General features: G+C 39.5%; 2 protein-coding genes across 5 annotated transcripts in view; both read left to right on the top strand.

Moving 5' to 3' along the window:
• Positions 1-310: 310 nt before the first annotated feature.
• Positions 311-5,714, top strand: ccdc106b (coiled-coil domain containing 106b). Of its 3 annotated transcripts, XM_031729014.2 has the most exons (8): positions 313-543; positions 872-906; positions 1,778-1,957; positions 2,293-2,484; positions 2,568-2,726; positions 2,814-3,029; positions 3,371-3,531; positions 4,768-5,712. In XM_031729014.2, the coding sequence occupies exons 3-8, from the start codon at positions 1,948-1,950 to the stop codon at positions 4,921-4,923; spliced, it is 894 nt and encodes a 297-aa protein (XP_031584874.1). In that variant the 5' UTR covers positions 313-543; positions 872-906; positions 1,778-1,947; the 3' UTR covers positions 4,924-5,712. The 3 variants fall into 3 exon arrangements, with proteins under 3 accessions (XP_031584859.1, XP_031584867.1, XP_031584874.1); XM_031728999.2 differs by lacking the exon at positions 872-906 and having other exon boundaries at positions 311-543; positions 4,768-5,714; XM_031729007.2 differs by lacking the exon at positions 872-906 and having other exon boundaries at positions 312-543; positions 2,568-2,705; positions 4,768-5,710.
• A 3,021-nt stretch (positions 5,715-8,735) lies between these two features.
• cnot3b (CCR4-NOT transcription complex, subunit 3b) overlaps positions 8,736-27,176 on the top strand; it is a 44,860-nt gene continuing 26,419 nt past the window's right edge. The window contains exons 1-5 of one of the 2 annotated variants that reach the window (XM_031729219.2): positions 8,736-8,890; positions 16,487-16,549; positions 22,144-22,211; positions 24,210-24,284; positions 26,956-27,045. In XM_031729219.2, the coding sequence (XP_031585079.1) occupies positions 16,525-16,549; positions 22,144-22,211; positions 24,210-24,284; positions 26,956-27,045 (258 nt within the window). In that variant the 5' untranslated portion in view covers positions 8,736-8,890; positions 16,487-16,524. Of the gene's footprint in view, positions 8,891-16,486; positions 16,550-22,143; positions 22,212-24,209; positions 24,285-26,592; positions 26,701-26,955; positions 27,046-27,176 lie in introns of those variants that run through there. The other variant, XM_039605740.1, reaches the window with a different exon arrangement.

Below are 27,176 nucleotides of genomic sequence, written 5' to 3' on the forward strand. Positions count from 1 at the left end.
GTGTCGCGGATAAATACAACAAAATAAAACTAGTGCCGGTACCGAAAAAAAGAAGATTTATTCATAACACACGTGAAAAGACCCAGGAAAACCGAGTTAACGATAAAAACGATAACAAAATAACGCTGAAAACCGATAAAAACCCTGAAAACCATACATTTCACGGCTGAGCCTCAACTCTCGCGGCCCGGTACCGGTCCCAGGCCCGGGGGTTGGGGACTGTTTTAGGGAGTAAAAAAAATTAAAACAAAAAAACACCACCCCTCTGCGCATGTGTGAAACAACTAAATCTGCGCGCGGTACACCTGTTCCCGCCAGTATAATCAGGTAATTGCTACAGGGAGTGTGCGAGGCGGGCTGTAGGGCCGCAGGTGTGGCTGGTTTCAGGTCATATTACTCAAGTATAACTGCGCACAGAACTACTGGAGACAAATAATAACAGGTTTATCCAAACACCCGGTTTATTACCGCTCTGTAGCTGCTGCCCGGCAGACCTCTCAGCCATGAATCCTTCCACCAGCAGAGAGGATGCAAGCCCACCAGGTAACAACATGCGGGGCATCCACCTGCCCACAGCACGGCGTACGAGCTCCAGGAGTCAGACATTTAAACTTTTACACCTTCTCCAAACGCACTCTTTCTTTTTCTTCCCTGCACATGATAAAAGAATGAAAAGTGGACTCACCTGTAGCTTTAACGCTGCTAAAACCTGAACACAAACATTCCTGAGAAGCAGTGCTGGCTGCCCTTTTGTGCCCTGACAATACACGGTTCTTGTTTGTTTGCTAGTTTTTTGTAATGACTGTTTTATTGATGCTCTGCTTTCTTCTTTTCATTTCACTCTTTGGGCATTCACTCCGTTTTTCTGAAGCGTAAGTGGGCTACCAGGCTATGCGAGTAACCTCGGTGAGTTGTAGGTTTATTAACCTTAACAAGCGACTGATAAGCAGTAATTAATCTGCATTCGTCAACCATAAGAGCCTCTTTTTAAAATGTAAACTTTCGCTTCGTTATTTTGTTTCATATTATTATATATATATTTTTATAAACATCATGTCTTTGAGCTTGGGTAGGACGTTAAGCTAGTAAAGCTAAAGGGAAAAGCTTTAGCTTTAGCAAGTACAGCAAAATTGAGTCACTGCTACTGATTTTTGTATTATGCTTTGACTCGGGATTTGGAAAAACTGAATTTAATAATCTATATAAAAATGACTTTTTAATTAAGAGCATTTCCTAAATAAATCACAACCTTTGAAACGTTGAAACCAGAGACTTATTACTACTGTGGCCCAATAATAACAATAATCGTGAATATATATTTGACTGCACGTTCAAAGACATGTAGTTAATGGGGTTTGGTTAATTGGTGATTCTAAATTGGTCATAGGTGTGAATGTAAGTGTCTGTGTGAGACTTGTGACCTGTCCAGGGTGTAGCCCAGAGCCACAGCAAAGTTATGTGTCCCAGAAATCAGATATTTCTGTGTATGATTTATTTTTTACATCTGAGGTTGGCCATAAAAATTAATGCACACACAGCTAAATAATTAAAATAAGCACTAAGGCCTCCAGTGTGAACTTAATGTTTGTGTATGAAACAGTAGATGGTAGACAGACAGACACACACTTGTGTGGAATATCACCTAACCTATTAAAATGTTCGTGCTGGTAATATTTATTAAAGGCAAGATGGAAACATTTTTCACAGACTTCAGATTTATTAGTTACTCTTTTTGAGAGTCTTGATGTCATTTTCCTCTTTTCTTTTTTCATGTCAGAGCATTACGTGCCCCAGTCATCATTAGCAGCTGCAGCATCATCAGCAGCAGCAGCAGGAGGAGGAGGAGGAGGAGGTGGTGGTTTATATCTAAATGCCTACGAGGTCTCCTTTCCCCTGGAGGAGAATATAGAACGACCTCCTCCCTATCACCTGAACCAAGGCCAGCAGATGATGGACGGTATGTCAGTGAAAATATCTGTAACTCCCAAACAGTTGATGCTTTTGTTAAACTCTTTCATTTAAAACTGAAATTATTGACTTCAGTCACATCCTGATTGTTTGATTTTAAACCTGCTGGTTTACAGAAGCAAAACTACAAACATGTCACTGTCCAAAAACATGTAGACAAAAACGTATTTTTCTTTGAATATGCTGTTTATATCTTTGCTACATTGGTGACAGTTTTTGGCTTCCTGGTATAATAAATATTCATAAACTCTCAACTTCTATGTTTTTTATTTTATTTTATGTTCATTCTGTCCCGTCTTTTCCATCCTCGACATCCTCCTGCAGAGCCAGTGGTCCAGGAGCCTCCTCACTCTCAGTACAGCACCTTCATCCTGATCTCTAACCTGCGCGCTCACCTCTACGTCGCTCTGGAGAAGAACGCCTGGCTGCAGAAGCGCATCGAGGAGCTCGAGGAGGAACGCAACTTCCTGCGCTGCCAGCTGGACCGTTTCATCGTCAGCATGAGGAGTCCTGAGGGTCAGGCTCGTTGAGTCTCACCCCATTTAAAGTTTTCAGAACTAAAAAAAGCATTTTATAAACATGTGTTTTCCTAATTATAGAGTGGAGCGGGGACGCCCAGCGTGGTGTGAAGGTCCAGCCTGCCAGCTCTCCTTCTCCTCCATCCCCCATGACCACCAGGTCCGGGATGACCCTCAAACGCATCCAGGGATCAGGATCGCGGAGCCGCCGCAACGCTGGTGAGGAAGATGCTGACACATGTATGTAAATGAATATGTTCTAAATGCTTAACTTTAAAGTAGAGAAGTCTTTTTCTCATGTTTTTGTTTTGTTGGGGGTTTTTTTAGCTGTAACCAAGCAGGAGTTTCACGTGGAAGAAGACAAATACTACACCGAGGACGAGTATGTGGAGGAAGAGGAAGAAGAAGAGGAGGAGGAGGAAGATGTGGACTCTTCAGTAGAGAAGGGGATTAGGAAGAAGGGCAGAGGGCGGGTCTGTGGAGAGCCAAGGATGAAGATGAGGAGGGTCTTCAGGATCACACACGGGAGGGAACGACAGAGAGGTGAGAGTCATGTGACAGAAGACATGATGTAAATATAACTTTATAATTCACATGAATCCTGTTTTTGTTCTGATGTGAAAAGTTTAAAAAACAAAAGTCATGTTAAAATCCAGAAGTCTGTTTTTAATCCCAAAAACATTCTTATCCAAACCCCCTCATGTTCTCAAATACATAATATGGGCTCGACTTGCACTTCTAACCCCAGCTAAGAAGTCGTTATTAGAAACTCACCATTCTGAATCAGCAGGAAACAAAAACACTACAACAACACTGTGCTGGAGCCTCAGCCTCCTGTCTGTGACACACTTACTTCACTCAGCATTTTATGTTCCTTCCATCAGTTAAAGACCCAGATGGGGTTTTGATCCGTTACAAGAAGATCCTGTCTACCTACCAGCGGGTGAGGAGCATGTCCAGAGCCTTCCAGATCCACGGAGTCGACCGAAACACCATGGCCTCCACCTCCCCCATCGCTGAGCTGCTGCTGGTGGCTCCAGAGAAGGTGATGACTCCTCTGATTTCCTGTTTTATGAAGCTGTTCTTTCAACTAAGTAATTTGAAGAAAAAAATTAATAATTTGCGGTCTATATTGATCTGTGTTGTATCTGTGAATGAAGTTTTTCACACTTTCCAAGTTCAGAGCTCAGACTCAAGGGGACGTTTCCATTAAAGTTTCTAGTTTTGAAATAATTCTTTACATATAGATTTACATGAAGATATCAAAGCTTGGATGGCTCTGAACTTTTTGAGTTTCAGTGAGAGTAAAACGGAGGTGATTGTATTTAGACCTAATAATATTTCATGCAGCCTGCTCGTAAATTGTGGTTGGCTAGGATCTTATATCAAGCAGCATGTGACAAACCTGGGAGTCATTATGGACTCAGATTTTAAATTGGACAAACATATTAGTTCGGTGTTGCAAAAAAGCTTTTTCCAGCTGAGGCAAATAGCTAAGCTGAAGCCAGATTTGTCAAGACGTGACATGGAGAAGGTAATACATGCCTTTATTTCAACACGGCTTGACTACTGTAATGCACTGTTTTTTGGAGTCAGCCAACGATCTCTTGCTCGTCTTCAGCTCATTCAAAATGCTGCTGCCCGCCTCTTAACTGGTACCCACAGCCATGAACATGTAACACCTATCCTGTCTTCTCTTCATTGGCTTCCTGTTCGTCACAGAATTAATTTCAAAGTCCTAACACTGGTTTATAAATGCCTTAATGGTCTTGCTCCCCCATACCTTTCCGAGTTACTTCAGCCTTATATTCCTTCATGGACCCTCAGATCAGCTGACCAGCTGCTGTTGGTTGTCCCAAAATCAAGGCTTAAACGTAGAGGAGAACGAGCCTTTTCAGTTATGGCCCCAAAACTTTGGAATACGCTGCCTTTAAATATTAGACGGGCATCTTCGTTTCCTGTTTTTAAAATGCTTTTGAAAACACACCTTTTTTCGATAGCGTTCAGACTGGCTTGAGTTGATATGGTTTTTATGTGTTTTATTATGTTTTATGTGAGTGTCAGTGGTTGTATTTTGTGTTTTACCCTGTGTTTCTGTACAGCACTTTGGGCAAACTTTTTGTTTTTAAACGTGCTATATAAATAAACTGGATTTGGATGTAGGATTCCCTAAAAATAAGAAAACTTGAGAGGAATAATTGCACAGAGCTTCTTTTTGCATATTTGATTATAAAACTGAGATTATTTTAGAATCCGTGAACAGTCCCAACGGTTCCTGCAGGTGACAGAGGTCGGAGAGTTTGAGGCCTCGAAGGAGAAGCTGTTGGATTACGCCCGGAGGTGCTACAAGACGATGGATGACGAGACGCACGCCAAAGTCCAGACCATGAAGAAGACTCACAAGCTGCTGCCCATCTCCTACAGGTTCAGAAACTGAGAGCTGAGCGAGGCGGGTAGAAGGACCAGCTGGTGGAGTTTTCTGCACTTTGTTCTTATTTTTCTTAAAGTCAGAATATATAATAGGATGTGAGAAGATTAAATGCCAAATTACAGGGCATATTCTGACTTATTTATTTATTTTCATTGAACTGCTTTATTTATGTTTTTTCTTGTTTTTGTTTGTTTTTTTCTTGTGCAGCTATTACAGTAGAGAGTAGTTTTTTACTCCTCTGAACTGTGATAGTGTTTCACACTGAAGACTGAAGTAGTTTTTTTTTGTTTTTTTTGCTTTACCTCAAAGATTAACTGAAGAATTAAAAAGAGAGAGAGTACATATGTTGTTAATTATAATGCCTCAGAGAGGAGTTTTCATTTCAGAGGGAACTGACTGATTCATCAGTGCCTGCAGACATTTTATAGAGCAGGTATAAGAGACAGAAGTTCAAGTAAATGTGCCTTGAATTTTTGTTATATAAGAGAGAAATATTTATTTTCTTTATTTTTGGCTCAGTGTTTGATTTTTTTTCCTTTGTGCACTGAAATGATGAACATGGATTTTTGATGTTTCATTAAAAAAAAAGACTTTATTCATCAATCTATTTCATACAAAAGTTGTTTAAGTTAAATGTGAAAGTACTGATGGTAATGTGAATTTTTTCTTTTTTCAATTCTGATAACATCAGATGTAAAATATATTACTGTGCAGTAGATTAAATAACCTTACATGTATTGTTTTCCTCTTTCTAGAATCATAACATGTGATCAGTGTGAAGTGTGAGGAGCTCAGCCGTGACTTACACTAACTCTGGTTTACAGTAAAAGCATTGAACACATGCAGTACTCCTGCCAGGAGCCTCAGGCACTGCCTGCCACTCTGACTCATTTGATGTAATGAGGCTGACAAAGTGACAACGTGCTGAACTCAGGGTTTACAAACAAAGTCATCAAGAGCTAAAGAAATCAAATTAGGCTGAAATGTTTTGCTAAAAAGATGTTTTCTAAAAAAAAAAAAAATTAGACTTGCAGACTCTAGCGCCCTCCTGTGGAAGAATTTGGCAATTTAGTTCATTAATGAAGAGAAATTGTTATTAGGGATCAATGGGATCCAAAAAACTTCATGTTGATCAGGGCTCAAAAAAATATTTTCAGTTTTTTTTTCTCATGCACACCTAAATGTATATATTAAATATAGGTATATTATAGGTCTGTTTTATGCTTCACATCATTTGGGATTTAAAATTGGTTGTAATTTTAATTTTTTTTTTTTCACTAATCTAATGAAGAAACTGACCTCGCAGCCCATTGTTCCTTCAGTGGGCTAGTTTCAATCATTATGCGAATGTACTGTTTATAAGGTTGGTGAAACCTGCAGTCAGCTGAGACTGAAGAAGTCAGTTGGATGAGTGACGAAAGGTTTCTCCTGCAGGAAACGCTACGTCCAGATGAACAGAATCAACGTTTTTGAGATTTCCTTACCTGGATGATTGAGCATGCATCAAAACATGCCTGACACAAAAAAGCAGTTTTAGAAGTTTCATATGTCTGATATGAAACTGAAGACAACACTAATACAAAATTTATACGAGTCATTTTAATGCAACATCTTTATCTATGATGAAACTCCAGGAAAATATTTGAAATACACTTTTTTTTTTCAACTTTAAACCTGTAGATATGTTAGTAATTATTCTTTTGTGTACACTGAAACCTGGGTTTGTTAATCCTGATTGGTCGAGGCTTGTCAGGGTCAACAAAGTGAAATCTTAATACTGCGGCTGACAGTTTCCAACATCTGGATGCTTCACGGCAGCAGATTAAAGCTGTGCTTTCAGATTGAGGTGTTCTTTATTTGTAACAAGTGTTTGTTGAGTTACTGTTGCTCTCTGGGATATAAATATAAAGTGAGGTGATTATGTCAACCAGTAAAAATGAAATATTGAAAAAAAAAAGCATTTTCACTGTATCGGAAAGCATTTTGTTGGAAGCTGTTGAGCACGGATCACATCATGAGACTGGTCGTCTGAAATTCATCTGACTCGAAGATCTAAGTCACAGTTAGTTGTAGAGCCTATAGCTCACAGCCTGTTCTATCACAATCATGGTTAATCCAAAGCAATGTGCAAACATGCTTATCTGATTTATGACTGCAACTGTATGTGAAAGAAATTGTTGAATTTACACTGTTCATCATCTGTTCACTAAATTCAAACTGAATTTTTCGTTTAACCTACTTCTTTAAAAGATAGAGGAATATTTTGAGGTCTTTTTCAAAGGTTGTTATTAATGGTCGAGCCCTCTTGAGAACTGGACTGCCTGTGGCCGATGTTCTAAAGTAACACTTACACACTACAAGTGTGGCTTTAAAGCAACAATGACAACATAATGCATTAAATAAGATAAAACTTAACAGGTTTGCGCTTAAAATGTCAGTATCAACAGAGACAGGTCAGTTTCCTCCGATGGAACTGGACAAAAATGTTTGAGACTGTTGTTTAATGTTACACTGATCTATGAGCCATTCAAGCGTAAAAAGGCACCAAACTCAAGAAATGGTTCAGTTTTGTCTACACGTCACAACTTAGCAAAGATCCCATTTTAAATTGTGTCTTTAGACACTTTGTAACTTGCACCCTGTTGCAAAAACACACAATTTGTTCCCATTTCTTTACTTGAATCCTTCCAAAATGACAGCAAACATCCAGCAAAGACCTGAGAGATGCATTTGACTCTTCAGTTATATCTGCTGTTCACTAAAGCCTATAAGAAATGGTCTCAGTGGAAAGATGGCTGTCAGGAAGCCATTCTTAGCAAAGGAAAAAAAAGAGAAAGGCTGAGGTATGCCAAATTACACAATAACTTGAATGCACATTACAGGCAACTGGTCTAAAGTAGTGCTGAATCCAATTTTGAAGGTTAGGCTACAGTTTATTATCAGTATTTGCAGGAGTACATGGGAGGTCACAGGAGAGTTACAACAGTGAGTGGCTATGGGCATCTGTACAACATGGTGGAAGCTCTGTGATGGTTTGGAGCTTCATTTCAGCTGATTTGTTGGAGATCCTTTTAAAACTGATGATATTATAAAAACTGTGAAAGCAGCTGGGAACAGCTTCATTTTCAGCATGACAGTTATCCCAAACACACTGCCACTGCAGTAAAAGCATACCTGGAGCGTAAAGGGTGGCTCAAGACTTTTGGACGGTACTGTATATAATAATGCCATTCATTAAATTGTTATTTGCAAATAAATTCACAATATAAAACACAAATACTGTTTATTCCAACTTCATGATGCTTTAGAATATGTAAAGAGGTCTCAGTTTTTTGACTAATCATTGACTAAGCATTGAATTATGCAAAATATTCAAACTTGTACCCAATAAAATAAACAGCTTGTATACGTTTATTTTTATGCATTTATCTATTTTTGTCACATTTATATTATAAGCTACTTTTTTAGTTTTTAGCAGAAAAACAACAGTATGATAAACGTTTACTGTCATGGCGTTCAAAATAGAAAAATATAAAAAAAATAACAACTGCACAAACTTCCTTTCCCACAAGACATTGCGACACACGGTGGGGGGCGTTTAGTGACTGAGGGGGCAGGGAGAGGTCGTAAAATAAAACTCAGTTTACCCTTTAACCTTTCCAAGCGGGCCAATCAGAGCGGGAGCTACGCTGGAAGTAGTAAAACCAGCCTGTTTGGACTGACAACCGGTTTCACCGAATAGAAGCGCGGGAGCTGCCTTCAGTGCCCAATCACAGTCGAGCTAGGCGGAACTACTGTCCAACAGGGCATCGGAGGAGGAGGTGTTCCTGGTAGCCATCTTGGATGTGCGGAGTGATTGTTTAGCGAGAAGAATTGACATTTTTTTAAAGGAAATAACCCTTCGTGGTGAATCGCTGAAGATTTAGCGGAGTGTGGCGACTGAGGAAAGCACTCGCACCTCGGAAAAATCCAGGTAAAGTGACGGCCGAGCCAGAAGTGATGAATTTGTGTGCCTTCCCCCTATTTTCTCTCTCCCCCTCTCCAAATTGTGTCTCCCACATCAAATAGCGCAGCCAGTGGGAAGCTGCATCTCTCGGTACTGACAACAACTTCAAGTGTGCGCGTTTGCATTAGAGTCGGAACTTCCTCTGCCGAGCCGCGGTGTGTAACGCGAAGTTGACTTTGTTTTGAAGTGTATGTGCTGGGCTGGAGCTGCTCTCAGAGTAATGATGCCCGCATTGTTTGTAAACATCCCGGGCTAACAAATACTACTCCCTCGGTGCACAAACGCCACCTGGGTGTTTGCTTAAAGCCTCTCAAAGAGCAGCCCGGCTGTCAGACACGGTTATAAAAGGCTAGGCGTCCTCAGTTGGTCCAAACTTAGTTCAGTGTGGACAGGAAGGGGCTGTCTCCAGATGTGTGCAGATGTGTGTAAAAGTATTGCTGGAGCTTTTTTGACAGTGTTTCTTTATTGTAGTTCTGTTATTCAGACTAGGACTCAGTTACGAAACAGGTGAGGCTCTTTTAAGTCGGAGTCCAGGTTTCCCGCAAAAGTTTTGATCTCAGAAACCGAGTTGAGGACAAAGAGTTGGCAAATAAGCACACACAGCTGGGAGTTTAGTTAGCTAAGGTGGTTTAATGTGAGATTACCTTTAGCAAGCATACAAAGTTCAACAGCACCACAAAGGCTTCAATCACCTATTAATCCCAAACTCTGAAAGTTGGAATCCCTACATAACATATAACCACAGAAATACAATACAATTTTATTTATGTAGCACCTTTTAAAAAACACAGTTTACAAAATGCTTTGGCATGCATGCAAAAGTGGAATGATCAAACTGTAGATTAAACTAAAAATAGGCAGCATACATGATAAACAAAACAAGGGAAAGCTGATAACCAGATGGTAAAAAGCTGTCCAGGTAATCTTGTCTTATAAAAAGTGTTTTAGGAAGACAGCCTCCAAGTTTATCTGTTCTTTTTATCAGCATGGGCATATTTTGTTTTTTGTTTTTTTTTTTTCTTAAACCACTGATATTGTACTCTGGGAACTGAAGCTTTTTCAGGGATTTTCAAGGCTCATCATGAAACAGATATAGCAGCATTGCTCTGGATTTTAAAGCATGGAAGCCTGTGTTACTTTGATTAACACAGATCACAAAGTCACTAGTCACACAAGTGTTTTTTCACTTGTTTTTTGGCCATTTCATAGGCAATAATGTACTTTATGCAAGGAAGGGCTCTTTTTGGGGGGTGGCAAAATTTGTTTTATGCAGGAAAACCCTGGCTTTGAATGCCAGAGTCACCTGGAGTCCTTTTTTTTAAATTTTTGTTTATACACTGACAGGCGTTTGGCGGTTTCCCAAAGAGGTTTTATCCACCTCCAATGGAAATTCCCTCCTTCCAGTGCTGCAACAAAATGATTTTATTTTTTAACCGCTTTGGTTCATTTGTTTTGCAGGTAGTAAAGCATATCACACATTTTTTGTTTTTAAATCAGTGGTTCAAATAAGGTACTGTGTGTACCAGTCATTCTTAAAGCTAAAGACCTTCTTCACAAAAAATGGCCTTTAGGTCCACACATGGATAATAAAACCTCTGGAGGAGTACATTTTTCCACTCAGGAAGTTTATCGGGATGTAAAAGGTGATGACAGTGCCGTTTTTTTCTTGGCTTTTACCTCCATATGCCTTCTGTCACTCAGCGTCTAAACTTAAAGTAAAACTAAAGGTGTGCAAATCTCTTTGACGTTCTCAGTTTAGCCACAGGACAGGAACATAAAATACAATTGTATAGGACATGTGCTCCATGCCTTGAATGAGTGAACAATGATGAAACAAAGTATGGACTTTGTGAATCCATAGATTTCTCCCTTGTAACTGGGGATTAATAAATCTGTAGTAAACCTATGCTGCAGAGACCTCTATAACCTATATGTGCACCTACTTAGAAACATAATTACATATCATGTTGACACAGCCCACAGCTATCGTGATTGGCCTGTTCAGTACCTTGGATTTCTCCTTTGCATTTCAGCTACTTTTGTGCTGCAGTTTTTAAATAAATCGATGAGATAATAATAATCATAGCTTCAGTGTAAGGACTCTCAGATGTCAGCAGTTCCTTGAGGGAGCGATGTGAGGGAATGTACAAAGAAGTTGAAAAAGTTGAGGGTCAAATATGTTTGCCTGTGGAAAAAAAAAACATCACAAAAGTCCCAGCATTTTTTTTCTATCATGGCTGGCAACACATGTAAAATACCAGGACACAACCACAAAGTAATTAACGTGTAATGCACCACATACAAGCATGAATGCTGGCAGCCGTGTCAGCTGCTTGCCTAGGTTACGTTGCATGCTGTTACTGCAGTCTTCTGTCATCTTCTTTGGTAACAATAGTCAGCCATCTTTCTTTTTTTCTTTTTTTTTACATTTTCCAAATATCCAAATATTGACTGCGAAGTTTTTATGTTTTGTACTGCAAATGTAATAATGTACCAAATACTGGTGGTCAGTTGGTTGTTACTTATCTGTATCGTCCCTGAAAAAGTCATGTCAGTTGATTACTAATGTGTCCTTTGAGACAATAAATAGTGATATCAGCTGTGTCTCCAGTGAGTTCCTCATCCTGTGGATGGACTGTGGATGGACCTCTGGGAGCTCAGAGTAGGAGCACCAGTAGTTCGCTTGCTTCGGGTTCTGATTAGAGTAATGCTTCAGCTTGCGGTGGATCTCCAGAGCAGAAGAACGATACTGTCACCAGCTGGGGGGGTTGGAGTTAGGGATGGCCGACTGGATATCGATCTGATCCTGACTATAACAGCTGGATCTGATACCAGTGATGGCATGCTATGGGCTGATGCATTCACTTCAGTTCTGTGTGGTTCTGTATTTACTTCAGTGCATGACAGTAGCTGCTAGTGACAGAGCTTACATAGCATGGAGGAGGTTAACAAAGCAGCAGCAGCAGTTTGGGGGTGTTTCATGGTTGGTACACCACAGCTTTTCTTTGAATGTTTGCAAAACCTTTTTATTTAACTGCAGACTGTGGTTAAAATGAGCTGATGTAACTGAAAAGTTCAGATGAGTCGATGCTTTGGCTTCACTCTTTCACTCTTTTGTTTGGTCATTATATGATGTAGAAACTAGAATGATGTTGGTTTGGTTTCACACTAGTTAGAAAGCTTTTATTACACTTAGGGTAACATAAAGCATCTCAACTCGATTCGGATTCTTTCACTTCAGCTGTTGTCTTGCACATAAAGAATGACGTCCAGTCTCTTCCTCTGAGACGGAGCTTATTAATATAACTCTGCTACTGGATCAGTACCCTGCATCAGCAGATAGCCACAGGCAAGGTGTTTGAAGCCTATTGAAAATGGAAAAGGTTAGATTGCATGCATTTTTACCATGCAGTGCTACTGCCAGGGAACGTTTGCTAATCATCATTAAACAAAAAGTTAGAAGAACGCACTACTACCTACCTGACAGAACAGTAAAATGTGTCAGATGGTACTCCACAAACAGAGAAACATGCAAAGAGAAAAAAAATCTTGTGTGGTGCACCTTTAAAAAGTAAATTAAAACAAGATCCAATGCAAAGGAGCCATTTTTGTTTTTGTTTTTGATGAAATGTTCATCTCCTCCTAATCTGCATTTTAAGAACAGTGGGGTCAAACCTGCTGCAACAAGAGCCTTCGCTTCTTGTCTCGGACACACTTCCTGCAACACAAATAAAAATTTAAATGTTTTTTCTGTAGCTCTTCGTTTCACTCAGCTTATGTGTCAAAACAGCATCACAAACAGTAGCTCTGCGCGGCGCCGGCGTCGTCACATATGCCTTTGTTTAATGGCCCGTGTCTGAACCTGACAAGTGGTGTGCTGCTAGTTTGCGCCTTAAAGCTGACACAGCATCTTCTCAGCCTCACCTCAGACTGCTCATTAATAACACGTCTGCACCGCCTGTCCTTACTTGACTTTGTTAAGTGTACTTTTGGTCGCTTTCTGAGGCAAGAGGATCATCTTCTCAATTTGATGGGTGTCCAATCAACGAAGCAGCTCTTATGTCTTTGAAGTTAGAATTTAAATCTTTCAGGATCTTAATTCATCTGTGTGTGGCTCTTTTCGATTATGCTGCTTATCATAAGGTTTTGACTTCTTAACCTACTAGAAAATAGAAAACTAAAAATTTTCTTCTCTGTTTCACTCCAAGGCTAAACATTTATTATCATAATAATAACATTTTTGGCTCTTGGAGTTTGTCTCAGTGTGTTACCTTAGTACTTAAATGATTCCAATATCTCAGATTTATAATTATCTATCGATTGACTTCAAATACTTAATAAATAAATAAATCAAGACAATTTACAATCAGCATTGAATACATTATTGTTCTCGCTGGCTGCATAAAAAATCAAGGGATAACCTGATGAGCCCAGTGTTACATAAAGTCAGTAAAACTTCAGTGATGTCAGTCCATCCAATTAGGAAGCATAAACCACCGGGAATCATTTCAGCTGCTTTAATACAAATCTAAGTGACAACAGGTGCACTGGAGCATCAACAACAAGACGACCCCCAAAAAGGGAATGGTTTAGCAGGTGGTGATGGCAGAATATTGCTCTCTGTTTAGCCCTCCCAACTTTTTAGGGTCTTTGTCACTGCTGGTAGCATGATGCAGCACCTGCAGCCCATTCAGGTGTGTGCAGGTTGTCCAGCTCCTCCAGCGAGACAGAGCATCACAGGAAGGTTTTCTGTGTCTGATGTCCCCGTGTTGGTGCTGTTCCTGACTATATAACCTGGACTATATTTGTCCAGGTTTAACATTGCAAATGATCAATCACATTGCTATAATGTCATAGTTTTGGGATGTGGAAAAAAAATCTGCTAATGTCCACAAAATTCAGAAAAAAGGGGCGATTAGCATTGGGGTTGGGCTTTAAAATGTGTTCTTGGTTATGTTTAGGGTAATGGGGCTATAGTCACAGTTATGGAGTTAGGGTTTGGTATGTGGTGTGATGGTGTCTCCATGTTGCAAAACTATGACATCACAATAATGCAATTGGTCACTTGCAGTGTTGAACCTGGGACATTAGTTTTGACGATCTGGGAACCGTACCAGCACGGGGATATCCGACCGTGTGGGGATGCCAGGAGGACTGTTACAGGAGGAGAGTTGGACAGAACCGTTGGTTGTTTTGCAGGGACAAAAATAAATCTGCATAATGATAAATAATTGAACACTGAGCTATCTAATGAAATTGTTGTGAAACAACAGGTAAACACCGGTGCTGGTGAATCCCTAACAAAAAAAACAGCATTGTTTCGGTAGTGACCGTGAGACCGACCTGTTGTGCGATCAGTAATGATGAATAATAGCACATAAAGCTCGTCCTTCATCGACAGATTGGGTATCAAATCTGAACTTCTGCAGCTGATTAAGTGCTCCTCTGGCTTGTGCCAATTTGCAGTCAAATTAGTTCTCGCTGATTGCATTTTTCCCCTGCCGATATTAACGAACAATGATGGTGATGATTGCTTTAATTAGCTTAAAGCAACCCGCTCACTGTTCACTCACTTGTGAATGTATATAAACGGCTTTAATTACTGAAAGTTGACTTAATGACTTTGTCATATATAAACGCTTAAAGCAAACTTAATAGTTAGTGTTTGTAACCAGAGAGAGGCATTGAGATGAGGTTCTTAATCGGGCCTCTGTTCCCGCATTACACTTTGAGTTGCTTTTAGTGTTTTAGTGCAGCTGTAGTCAAAACAGGTTATCACACAATATTATGTTATCAAGGGGCAGAAGTAGAGTTAAATTATGATCCCACAGCATGAATAAAACCTCAGTACTGAGCAGATTAAGATCATATTTATCTGACAGAAATAAAAAGAAATTCATAAAAACAAATGTACAGTAATTAAATTGTATTGGCATTTGAAGTAAGTGCTATCCACCTGGAGGCATTCGAGGCATTCGGATCATTTATCTGCAGTAAGTTGTACCTCGAGGCACCTGGAACCTTAAATGACCTTCCATAGTACTATGACAGTATGAAATTGCAAAATACCGTAATGCCAGGTTTATATTTACAGTAAACTGTCTCGAAGGCCTGCAGCTGGTATTATATTTATTCTTGTGCTGACCGATGAGCTCCACTTTCCAAACATTTTTATCTACACAGGCCACCTGCAACTGTAACTGCATGCAGAAGGACTTTAGGGCTGCTCGGTTATGGCAAAAATCCACATTTTATGGATTAGTTTTTCCAGTAATTGTAATCTGTATTATTTATTTATTTTATTTTATTTATTAGAGAGGCAGAGGCGGTGGGGACTGGATGATCCTCTGTTTACAGCATTGCTGTAAAGGCAATGGGTGCCTTTGATTCATAACATAAGATAAAACAAGAGCTTTGTAGCAACCATTCATTAAAAAAGTAATTGTTTTATCAAACTGTGATTGAAATTAAGCTCTTATTATTAGAGATATTAGAGATTTTTTTTTACTCGCTGTATGTTTTAATAAAGTTGTCATCAGTTGAGTTTAAGAAGAAGAAATGTGAGGAATGACTTCGATGCCTCTCTGCTATGAAAACCTTGGAGGCCACGTGCTCAAAGCAAGCGTGCCAAGTTTTTGATGAAACCACTTATGTTCATAAACAGCTCTTCTGCTATACCTGTCGTACCTGCTCACGTCTATCTGATCTGCTCAGCACAGCAGTGTTAGGTATCACTGCTGAGTCAGATTGAATCAAAAGGTCTGCCCTGGAATGGCGGCTGTCAACTTTGTTGTTGCTTTTTTCTATTTTTAGCTGCAGAAAAGTGGCGGGAATTCAGTGTGCTGACAGCAATAACACTTTTTTTCAGCATGGCAACATAAGAAGAAAGAGAACCGCAATTTGCAGTAAAGTCACAAACTATTACAAATATACAAAGAGAAGCTGTTGGCATCACAGGTGTGAAATACCTCGAGACTGCCGACCCTTTGCTTGCAGCTTCCTCCGTGCTCCTTTTGCTCTCGTGCTAACAACTGGTGCACTGCTGCTGACACACAGTGAGGTAAATGCAGAACGACATAGAACTGAATGGAATAGATTGGCACATTTTTACTGACTCAGTCCAGCTTTTTGAGTCAGGATTGGAGTGATGCTTCCCAGCAGGAGACCTGTACAGTAGTGATAATTAGAACAGCATAGAGCCAGAGCCAGATGTCAGTCAACACCTCAGTCACTGGGTGAGACGCCCTCAAAAATCAGAAACAAAGGCACCGGGAATTTTTAATGATCCTTCCAGAGGTTCACCCACAGAAACATTTCGACTTTTGCTTCCTTTAAAGAGGCTTCCTCACCAAAGGTTCTCACTGGAGAACCAAACTGAGTTGTAGCAGCTAATGAGGACAGTTGTGTCCACATTTCTCCCTCTGTCCTCAATCCATCCATCTTTCCCCAAGTCATCATCGCTCTGCATCCTGTTTCCTTTCATTTTTATATTCTTAGTCTTTCTGTGTGACACCTATCCTGGGATTTATTAATGCAGACTGCTATTTTTTTATTTCCCTGCAGTGAAAGAAGGCATGAAGACATCATCCTAGTCATCAGTCATGGCCGATAAAAGGAAACTTCAAGGTGAGATTTCTGCCTGAGTGTGTGCTTGCATGCATGTGCGTGTGTAAAAGGGCATTAGTGGGATGATCAGGTGCCAGGTGGATTTGGTTAACCACAAATTACAATGAAGATCTCTGAGTTTGTGTTATGTGTGTTTTATGTGTATTTATGTTGCTGTTGGAAAGTCCCCTGATGTTTTGTCTGTGATAAACTCCGCCCATGTGTCACTCTGACCGGAAAAAGATAAATAGTGCACTAGCGCACCTATACCTGCTTCGTTGGCAAGCAGTTTGTTTTCGACCAAAAGTGGAAAATTTTCTTTGGTTTATTTCCTTAATTACTTCACAGTGCTTGGTTAAAAGGGAGCCCGGGCTTGTAAACAAAAGTCACATGTGCTCACAAGCAGCTTGTTTGTGGAGTTACATAAGCGTTCATCCTGCCAGGTTAGAAATGTTTGGCTTCACATGCAAGCTAAAATAAATCTGTTTTTTGTTTTCTAGCTTTAACTAAAGCATGGGGGATTTACCTGCTTTACCACATTTTTATGTTTTCTGTGTCAAATAAAAGCACAGAAGAAAACATGTACGGCAGCATCAGATGATTGGTTTAATGTGCAGTTTGTCATTTTAGCTTCTTTCTGTGTCTTTAGTCTGGAGTCAGATTGGATTCTTTCCTGCCCTCCAGTAAAATTACCTACATAGCTCGTTCTCCTCTCAGGTGCTTTTTATGTGTTTGTCTGCTTAAATCAGATGGCCTGAAAGTTTCAGATTGCCCTCTACTCTACATCAGAACTACCCACTTTACAAAGTAGGGTCTCTTAGAAGTGTGTATACACATTTTCTGTTGAGTTTGTGTAATCCGAACATGGATTCCAAACATAACTTGATGATAAGGACAGAAAACCTTCAAGCACATTGATATCGATCTTTTTAAATAGGGCTTCATTCTGCTTTACTTTATTTTCTCCTATATATGTACGATTACATTGGTAGATACTAAATAGGTAATATTTTGATCTGTGAGTTATCCAGAACTACTCAAGAGGAGTTCATGGGTAAGAAACAGAGTCACTGGGTAAAAATCTAAATGATTTTTGATGCGAGTTACCAACACTTCTTTTTAAATAAAATCAAACTAGATAGTGCTTTTTGGTGTTCAGTGTGCCAAAACCTGTTTTGAGCAGTTTCATGTTCTCGACCTGCTGTCTCCGTCTAATAGGTATAATAGAATGAGCTGGATAGGATAGAAAGATCCATAGTGGATCATTTTATAAAGCTGCAGATGTTTCTCACAGTTAATTCGGCCTGTACATTTTGTCTTGGGCAGAGGTGAAACTTAAAAGGACAGTTCAAAATTACATTTACGCACGTTATTACTTTGCAGGAGGAAGTGTGTATCCATCAGTGATGAGATTTTGCCAAGGTGTAAACACTGATAGCGTGAACTGCCATGTAAGCTTGTTGTCAGGCAGCTTTTTATTTTGGCGCGTGTAGACTGCAGGTAGAAGAAGGTTCCTACATGAAACTTGTGGAGTTTTCTGAATAACCAGGTCATGATCATTTTTTTTCACCTCGAAGGTTTTGTTTTGTTTTTTAAAAGCTAAGTGCCATCTATTTTGATTATATTCAAAGGAAGGCAGGCATTTCTACAGCTGATATCTTCAAAGCTTGGTAACTCGCATCAAAGTAATTTGAATGGATAAATTGCACTACAAGCCAGAGGGAAGATATGTAAATTTGATTTTGGGGTGAACGGGGTTGTTTTAAAAGTTTCACATCCTTCCTGACTGCGTATTTTATCTATTTTTACCTCCACCAGGAAGGTTGTGTGGAAGGTTGTATGATTGGTTTGTTATTTGAATAAGTAAAAGCAAAAAGTTTTGTGAATTTTTATGTATTTAAGATTTGGATCTGGAGTCAGAAATCCATTTCGCATCAAATCTTCATAAATAACCATAGAAACTGAAATAAGACGTTATTGAAGACGCTGTTTTGATGTTTTAGAAAAAAATCACAAACAAATCTGTATGTAAATATTTTTTCTGAATCCAGGAACTGACTTTGGTGTGCAAGGGAATTTTCAGGCTTGATGGAGACATGCAGGGTCAAAGTGCTGTCATTAAATTGTTGAGTGAACTGTGTATACACATAGTATAATCATTTTTATTTCCCTCATATATTTTTCTGTCTCTTTGCATTTCCTGTTTTGGTTTAGTGAAAATGTTTCTGCCTGTTTTTGCGCATCCGTGCACGCCGGCAGACATCTGTGCAAAAGTCTGCTCACTGCTCTGACACACTTTCACAGAAACCAGAGCAGGGAGCATGTTTCAAGCTCTTTGTTCTATACTTTTATTTTGAAAATTTAAACAAGTACTACCACACTCACAGCTCTTGGATGATAATGCTGGGATAAAATTCTGACACTCACCACAACAAGTCTTGTAACCTGAACCCAGACCTTTGTGTGAATGCCAAAAAACCTCGAGGCTTTTTTTCTCCTCCCCGTCGATGTCTTTAACTTTGATGGTTTTTTCCAGCCGACGCTTGTCGCCGCAGGCTAAAAAACACTTTTTTGACAGGATTCAGCATCACTCATCCTATCACATGAGATTCCTGTGAGTTCTCCAGCTGAACAGCTGTCACATTAAAAACAAAAACACACATACGTATCCCCCTAAAATGTTGTCATGAGGAAGAAAAGATCAAGCACCGGCACGGCCCTGGCTCTGTCAAATTGTAATGTATTATTACAGAGGAGGTAGACTTTCATCTAAAAATAACACAGCCACGGCAGTATCTTAACATCAAGGCTGTTTAAGGCCAGACTCAAGCTGGAGTTTGTTCACACAACTTGGTTACAGCAGCAGGGTTCTGTCGACCTCACTGGTTGCTGCTTATTTCCTCATCACTCCTGTTACCTTCATTAGCAAACACACAGTGGATCAAATAAAAGTATGATCTTTTTAAGAGATTAGAAATACGAGGGTATGAAATCAAAATGTTGCCTTCGTACTTCCGTACTATGAAAATATGTCTAAATTATGTAATTTTTAAATATTTAAACATCACTCTGTTATACAGTCATTTTGACTCATTTCTCAGGCAGTTACAGCTACAACATGAGCCTAGTATGAAAATGTAGGAGAAAGAAGACCTTTCACAGTTTTCTCTTGTGACTTATCAGAAAACCGATCAGACATCCAGGGTACCAGTGCTTATTTCTGTTACTCTGCATCATTGACATTAAATTAGTGCAGTTGTTGTTTATTTAGTTCAGGGTGGTGGGTGTGCCTGAGCCTTTCCCAGCTGTCGTAGGGCGAGAGGCGGGGTGGACCCAGCACAGAGCTCCATTCATATCCTGGGTTAAGCATGCAGCCGTGCTATTGGAAATCTGAAATGTCCCATAATATTGATATGTCCCAAGCTGGTTATAGTAAAAGATCCTACTAAACAAAAATGTGATTGTAGCATTTGGAGTTAGTGTAAACATATTTTTAGCTTGCAAAATTTCACGCTGATATCTCCTGTACTTATGAGCTTATGAAGGATCAAAAACATGCAGAAGAATAGGAGGAAGGTACTTTCGGTTGCTCCCTGGATGTTTGATTTGGCAATGCTGGGTCCCTTTTCTCACGTGACCACTCACGTGTATCTGGGCTTGGGACTGGACAAATTTCACCCCCATTCTTATGTATTTTGCGTCTACAACTCTGAAAATACTATGAAGGTAAAAAGCTAAAGTTGCAAGCTGAATCCTAGAGACTCCAAGTCGTCACCCATTGGTTTGTGAAGTCTCATTTTCTTTCTTAAAGCTGAACATTTTCCATCTCTGCCTTGGGTTTTAGAAATCAGATGTCTCAGATGACAGGCAGAAAAAGTGAGGATGTTACACACTCATGCAGTAGTAACTTATCAAGGTTACATGCCCAATGCATAACCTGCTTTATCATCTGTCTTATGTGGGATTTACAGTCCCCCTGTTTTGCAGATCTTTGGCTATGCAAAGAATTTAACCAACACAGAGAGTACCGAGATCAAACACTGTCCATAAAACATGGTTGTAGTCACTGTCATGTCACCCGCTGGTTTCTGCACTCTGCATTTTGAAACCTCAATGACTGTGTAGAAACTACCACTTTACCAAATGAGCATCATGGTGTGTTCATGGTGCTGCTGGAAATACATGTGAAACATGACAAGCTGGGAATGGCTGTTTAGGAGTTGTGGCGTTTTTTGGCAGACCTTTTTCCCTCACTTCACATGTGCATGCATTTTAATACAGTCTGTGAAATAGTCACACCCTTGATCTGCTGATTTTTGTTTCTGGAAACAAATTTTCCCATCCTTATTTTTGTTTTCCTGAACACGTTCGTTTGTCTGGCTGGTGTCATGTGTACACTAAATGAATATTTTCCACTTTTAAAAGGGGAAAAAGTGCATAATGGGGCTGGAGGCTGAAGGGGTTGGAGGTGATGTGAAGATTGTCACCACTCACATCAGCAACCACAGTTTGAGTCTCTCACGGGACCAGTTTCTACACTTGGCCTGTGATATTTGGTGTTGTTCATTATCATTCAAAACTTTAAAAACATAAATGGTTAGGTTCTGGAAATATTTAATAGTATTTAAAATTGTACAATGAGGGTGGACTGTACATTTATGATGATTTAGATTTTCCCTGACCAGGTAAACCATGTGATTTTTATGACATAAAGCTGTAATTGGATGAGATACGGGTGAGCATATCATGATTTTCCACTCAAGGACTTACATTGACATTCCTCCGCGGTATGTAAAAAGCAGAATGACTAGGCTGATGTGGTCCAGGTCAGAAATGTTAAAATTAGACTGCAAGCATTTTCCTGTTTACATTTGATAGCCACGAGCTAATCCGTGCGACCACAGAAGGGAGACGTAAATCTGTTGAGCCTAAATCTAGACGTGTTTGTCTCTTTCTGTCACTCCCTAATCGCTTTTGACTCTTTAAACATCCACCAGACGCCATTCATGGAGCTGCATTTCTAAGATATTGGGAATTAGCTGCTGTATATGTGCCACCACTTGCTCAGGAGCATAATGTGCCTTTTACAATATGCATATTTCATGAGACACAGTTTTAAGTGCCCTGTTGTTATATGGTGCATTTATCGCTTCTCTTTGTGCCCGACACAAAAACAGCGCTCCAGTGGCCTGTTTTTAAGCAGGAGCCACTTTGCTGAGCAAAACGCCTCAAACCTGGAAGCAGGAATATATTGATGGTAGAAAAAACTCTGGTTTTAATCAATTAACCAGTACAGCTAGAGCCAGGATCGGCAGCGTCAGTGCTCATATACTAAATAATTTCCCAAACATGACACATTTCTTGTGTCAAGAAATGTGTCATGTCACAAGTCAGTTTAACTAAAAAAAGAGATCAGTGATGCTCTGACGTGATGAATCCATTATTATTTATACTTGTGCTTTTGAGCTGTTCTTCCCACCTCTTATGAAATGACTTTGATGAAGAAATCATGTTTTTTGGCTTTGACCTGCTTATACAGCTTCTTTGAATTAGACCTGAGATACATGTCTGACATGCTTTATATTAACTTTTTGCTCTTTTTTTGTCTCCTCCAGGTGAAATAGATCGATGTCTGAAAAAAGTAGCGGAGGGAGTGGAGCAGTTTGAGGATATTTGGCAAAAGGTAAGAAATGATCATCTTGTTGTTGGGACTGCAACTTTCTGTTTTTTAATTTAGACTCAAAGATATCCTGCAATGGAGTCATGATGAGGATGAGAGGGATAATTGCATTTTAATGCTGCAATCAATTGGCGTTGTGGCACAGTGATTGTCTGGCGGCTCCCACAGCACAGCAGAGTGTATGTGGAGGTTTGCATGAGGAGACGAGGAGTTCATGCCTTACTTTCAAATGAAGAGGAACTAAAGTGAAAATCTAACGACTGGAAAGCACCAAATGATATTTAATTTAGTTTACTTACAGCGATGAAATGGTTAACATTAACATTATGCCAGTAAGACACATTAAAAAACTTAACTGTTATAACTTTGTCTGTAAATTGAGTTGCCACTTAAAAAAGAAGGCTGATATTATTGCAAGTCATAGACTGTATCTAATAAATATAGAGGTGACAACTGTGACATCACCTACTAGTTTGGTACTCTGCATTTGGAAGCTTTCGCTATAGCATGTTGGATGCTGCCATGCTGGTTCTTGAAGCATGTGTGACCATATTTGAATGAGAGGTGGTGTGCTAAGTTATCAGCAGGTTAGCAACGTGCATTTCTAAGTTACACAGCTTCAGATGTTACCACTAGAATCTGAGAACCTGGATTTTTGTCTCAAACACAGTTTCATAGGCAGTTAAGAGAGACACCAACAGATCTGCCGATATTTGTATATGTGCATACATACCAAGAATGTATTGTTATATTGAAAATACAGTAAAAAGAAAATAATATGTTCATCCTTTTTTAAAGAACTATATTTTACAAACCCTTTAGCTTAACCCACATGACCAACATATGCTACAGTTAAAGCTGATATGGTTGGACAGACTGTGTGAGGACACTTTTGAAATTACCCCAAAAGGTTCTAAATTATATTCTGTTACCTATCAGTGCCTATTTAAAAACACGCATGCATCATATTAATATATATCTGGGGTAAGGCGATTTCAGGTTCTAATACATATTTACTGAATTTATTTATTTTGCGTAGTCTACAAAGGTATAAAAAACAAGAAATGTCTAATATTAGAAAGTCTTCAACCAGTGGTGTTTAAAATACAGGAGAAAAAATGAAAATTCTCCACTTGAAGTCCGCAATTAGTAAATCCTGACAATATTCTGTTTGCAGTTTTAAAGAAGAATTCAAGAAGCATGTTTATAAAAAGGTCTTAAAATTATATTAATCGTTAAATTATTGTTCACAGATTCTCTGCCAACCAAGTGATCAATTATTATTGACTGTTTGTTCCATCTGTTATCATTCGGGCAACTGATAGACTTTCTCCCTCTCAGGCTATTTGTTGCTAATGTTTCTGTGCTGCATTAGTTTCATCAGACTCCTGCATTTATTAACCTTAGTAGTTAATAAATGCTGCCATTACCACAACAGGATGTCCAATACTCATGATACTTATAATAAACAAAGTGAATACAGCTGTTATTAAAACGATGCTTTGCCCAGAGCGCACAGCAGCTCACAGGCCCACAGTGAACATCGGCTTTGCTAATAAAGAGGCACAAAGTCATTAGCGCATAAGTTAACAAAGATCCCAGTTGCCCTTTTTCCCTTCATTACATCCACTTTTTATTGTGCTGCTGGCAGTTGCTGCGTTTCCTTATGACCTTCCAGAAGCTTGTGTTCTTCATAAATACTCATGTTTATTTGGATGACCTTTGTTAGTTTTATGTCTCACTTTATTACCCATTTAGTTCTTAGGTTTATGTTTTTTTCCCACTTAATCATGTTGTTTTTGCTATTGAAACAAATGTAATCAGTTAGTAGCACTAATCTAATTACCAACATCATAATTCTGATTTTAAGGGTATGATCACATGCTTTATTTGCAGGCTGTAAAACTTTCCACAGACTGGATGATTTTTAGTATCATACATTTTGAAACCCGTGTACTGCTGCGCTTCAGCTTTGACCTTCTTTCTCTTTTTCCTTTGCAGCTTCACAATGCAGCCAACACAAACCAGAAGGAGAAATATGAAGCAGACCTCAAGAAAGAGATTAAAAAGCTACAGGTAAGGAAAAAAGGAAACCAGAAAATAAAAGTTTTTCCACTGACGGGTTGGTTGAGGTGTTCTGGGCTCCCAAGCAGACCCACAAAGCTGATTAAATCAGTATAACTTAAGGGTAGATGTGTGTCTGATTTTAAATGATTACAAAGTTTAAAAAGTCAGAGAAGTCAAAAAGCAAACTCCTTTAAAAGACAGACATATTATTGTCGTGTTGAAACAAACAATAAAACCCCTCCAGCATACAAGGCGTCACCAGAAGGTTAAACAGATTTCCTGGAAACAACCATCTTTTTTTTTCTAGAGGTTTTTCACCTACAGTTTGACCAAAAGCTGTAAAATCTGTGGAGTCTTCTGGCAGTGGGTCTGAAATGTTAATTTGATGATCTGAAAGCAAGTTATCACTTTTGCTTAGAGTCATGGTGCTACAACATGCTGGAACATCCACAGATTGTCACCAAACTGCTGCTGGACTATAGGAAGTTGGTATTTAAGGAGGTTTTTCATCTGGTCAATCCTCCCAGACCTCCTGAGATTTGTTAAATGGTGGTTCTGGAAAGATCTGGCCCATTAATCTTCACCGTAGTCTATATTATGACACAAATCAATATATCTTTTGAATCAACAGGACAGTGTCTCTTAAGTCTGCAAATTTAAATCAGGAAAACAGCCATTCGGTTATTAAAAATGCACTGAAACACTGGATTTTCTCTCAGGTTAAATGAACAAAAGTGACATAGTGACATAGATGTTTGCCTTCCTGGGTCAGCAAACCTTTAACTTGAGTTGAATTCACAGGTTCAGTGACATTACTGAATGAAGAAGCTGGGAATACACCCAAAACTGTAACAACTCAAAACACATCAGGCGCCGGCAGAAAACACTTGAGCCTGATTAGAGTTGTTTTTTTCATAACTTTTATTATCATGCATCCTGTAATCAGCACCACGTTTGCAGGAGCAAGAGACTCCTCCACTGAAACTCCTCCACCTCTGCAACCAACTCTGCTTTCTGAACCGCCCACAGATCATCACAAGTTTTGACATCACGGAATCAAAATGGTGCAAAAGGGTTGGACCACTGGTACGATTACCCACGCGGACCCTCCCTTTATTGATAACTGATTAACAAGGTGTATTTTAAGCAGACCGGGGTAATGTTAAAGTTCTGTAATGCTGCTAAAATGTGCAACAAAAAAATGGAATCACAGAAACTTCAAATAACTTCTGGAGGCGTGGAGAAAGCTGTGTAAGCATTTTATGCACACTGAGAAAATCAAATCTGAAAGTAACAATTCTCTCCTCTTCAAATCCTCAGTTCACACTTAGCGACACACCACAACCTGTTTTGTTCCAATGGAATTTCTCATATTTAGTGTAAACTGTTAGCAGAGTTTATTGGGCCTTGACATGAAAAAGATGTTGTTCACTTTCTATTCTCGGCGCTGAAAGTAGGAAAATGCAACTCTGTGAAATGTGCTTCATTTCCAGCATGAAGACAAGAACACAGGCTAAAGCACCAAGAGCATCTCAGTCACATTTAGCAACGACTGTTTTACCATAACAATAAGTGACCATAAACAGACATCCAATAACTAATTGGCTGGAACCTTTTTGCTCTTTTGGCCTCTTCAGTCTGGTTTCGTATGTGCAGAGTAGTTCTCTTGTTTCTTCTCCTCGCTTCGTCATGCTTTCAAGTTTGTCAGTTGCACACAGACAGCTTAAAAATCAAAAGAGCACATTGGATTATCCTCCTGTTTTCACTTGTTCTGGATTATAATTAATTAATCAATCAGTGTAGTTCATCCTCTTGTTGTCACTCTGTGGGCCATACTTCCTTTGCTCTCTCCACTTTCTTTGTATAGATTTCTTGAAAGGAGGAGATCATTATTAGATGGCACCAATGTTCAGGTGGCTATTTTCAATGCAGGACAGCTAATTTCTCTTTTTATTTTCAGTCAGACTCACGTTTTCAAAGGATTTTTGTAAAAAAATGATTCAGCTTGGACTTGTTACCCTGATATCCTTGTTTCTAACTTTGCATGACTGATAGGGCTGCAACTGCCACAATAATGGGAAAAAACAGCAGATAGAAGTAAAGTAGAATTATCTTTTAAAATTAGATAACAGCATTGTGACCTTTCCACATGTTTTCTAGAGAGACAGGCCACAGGAAATGATTGAGTTGATTTTCTTTTCTTTTTTTGTGATTTCTGTGAAGTCACACTCAGTTTAAGGCGGGGCTATCGTTACTCAGATCCTGACTCCTTTTAGCACCAGGTGTGAGTGGGCTCTAATTTGTGGCCAATCAGCAGTGAGCAGGTGAGACAGAAGCTGCTGATCTTAACCTGATGTCTCTGAAAATGGACTGTGAAGGCTGAGATGTTTGCTGACTTGAATCATTTAACCTGCCACACATAAAGGTGTGTGTGTTTGTGCGTAGTATTAAATATCATCTCGCTCAGCCTGAAATGTTCAGTGTTGTCATGAGGACCAAACTTCACGCCAAGCCTGTTTGCTGCATGCAGACATCATGTTCAACACCCATGACTGCTGGAGAGGAGGCTGCGCTCCTATCGCAGAGTTCACTGATGTGTCTGTGTCTCTCTCTCTGTCTCTTTCACCCTCCTCTCCTGCTATGTCCCCCCCTCTTTTTCCTTCTTCTTCTGGTCCCTCAGCGTCTTCGAGACCAGATCAAGACGTGGGTGGCATCAAACGAGATCAAAGACAAAAGGCAGCTAGTAGAAAACCGCAAACTCATAGAAACGGTAAGTAGGAACTGAGGATGAAGGTCATTATGACACGTCCTCCAGGGCCTGTTTACACTCTGGAGGACTATTTGTTTTGAAATCTGGAAAAAAAAAGTCAGATAAACCAGTTTTAAAAGATTTCAAATAAT

This window comes from Oreochromis aureus, linkage group 22 (assembly GCF_013358895.1).
Source record: "Oreochromis aureus strain Israel breed Guangdong linkage group 22, ZZ_aureus, whole genome shotgun sequence".
NCBI classification, from domain to species: domain Eukaryota; kingdom Metazoa; phylum Chordata; class Actinopteri; order Cichliformes; family Cichlidae; genus Oreochromis; species Oreochromis aureus.

What these genes read in the sequence shown, in the direction of transcription:
- ccdc106b (XM_031728999.2), top strand. Translation starts at nt 504, where the DNA reads ATGAATCCTTCCACCAGCAGAGAGGATGCAAGCCCACCAG. An exon ending in AGAGGATGCAAGCCCACCAG is followed by an intron (nt 544 to 1,777) that starts GTAACAACATGC and finishes TTTTCATGTCAG; the next exon opens with AGCATTACGTGCCCCAGTCA. An exon ending in CAGCATGAGGAGTCCTGAGG is followed by an intron (nt 2,485 to 2,567) that starts GTCAGGCTCGTT and finishes TCCTAATTATAG; the next exon opens with AGTGGAGCGGGGACGCCCAG.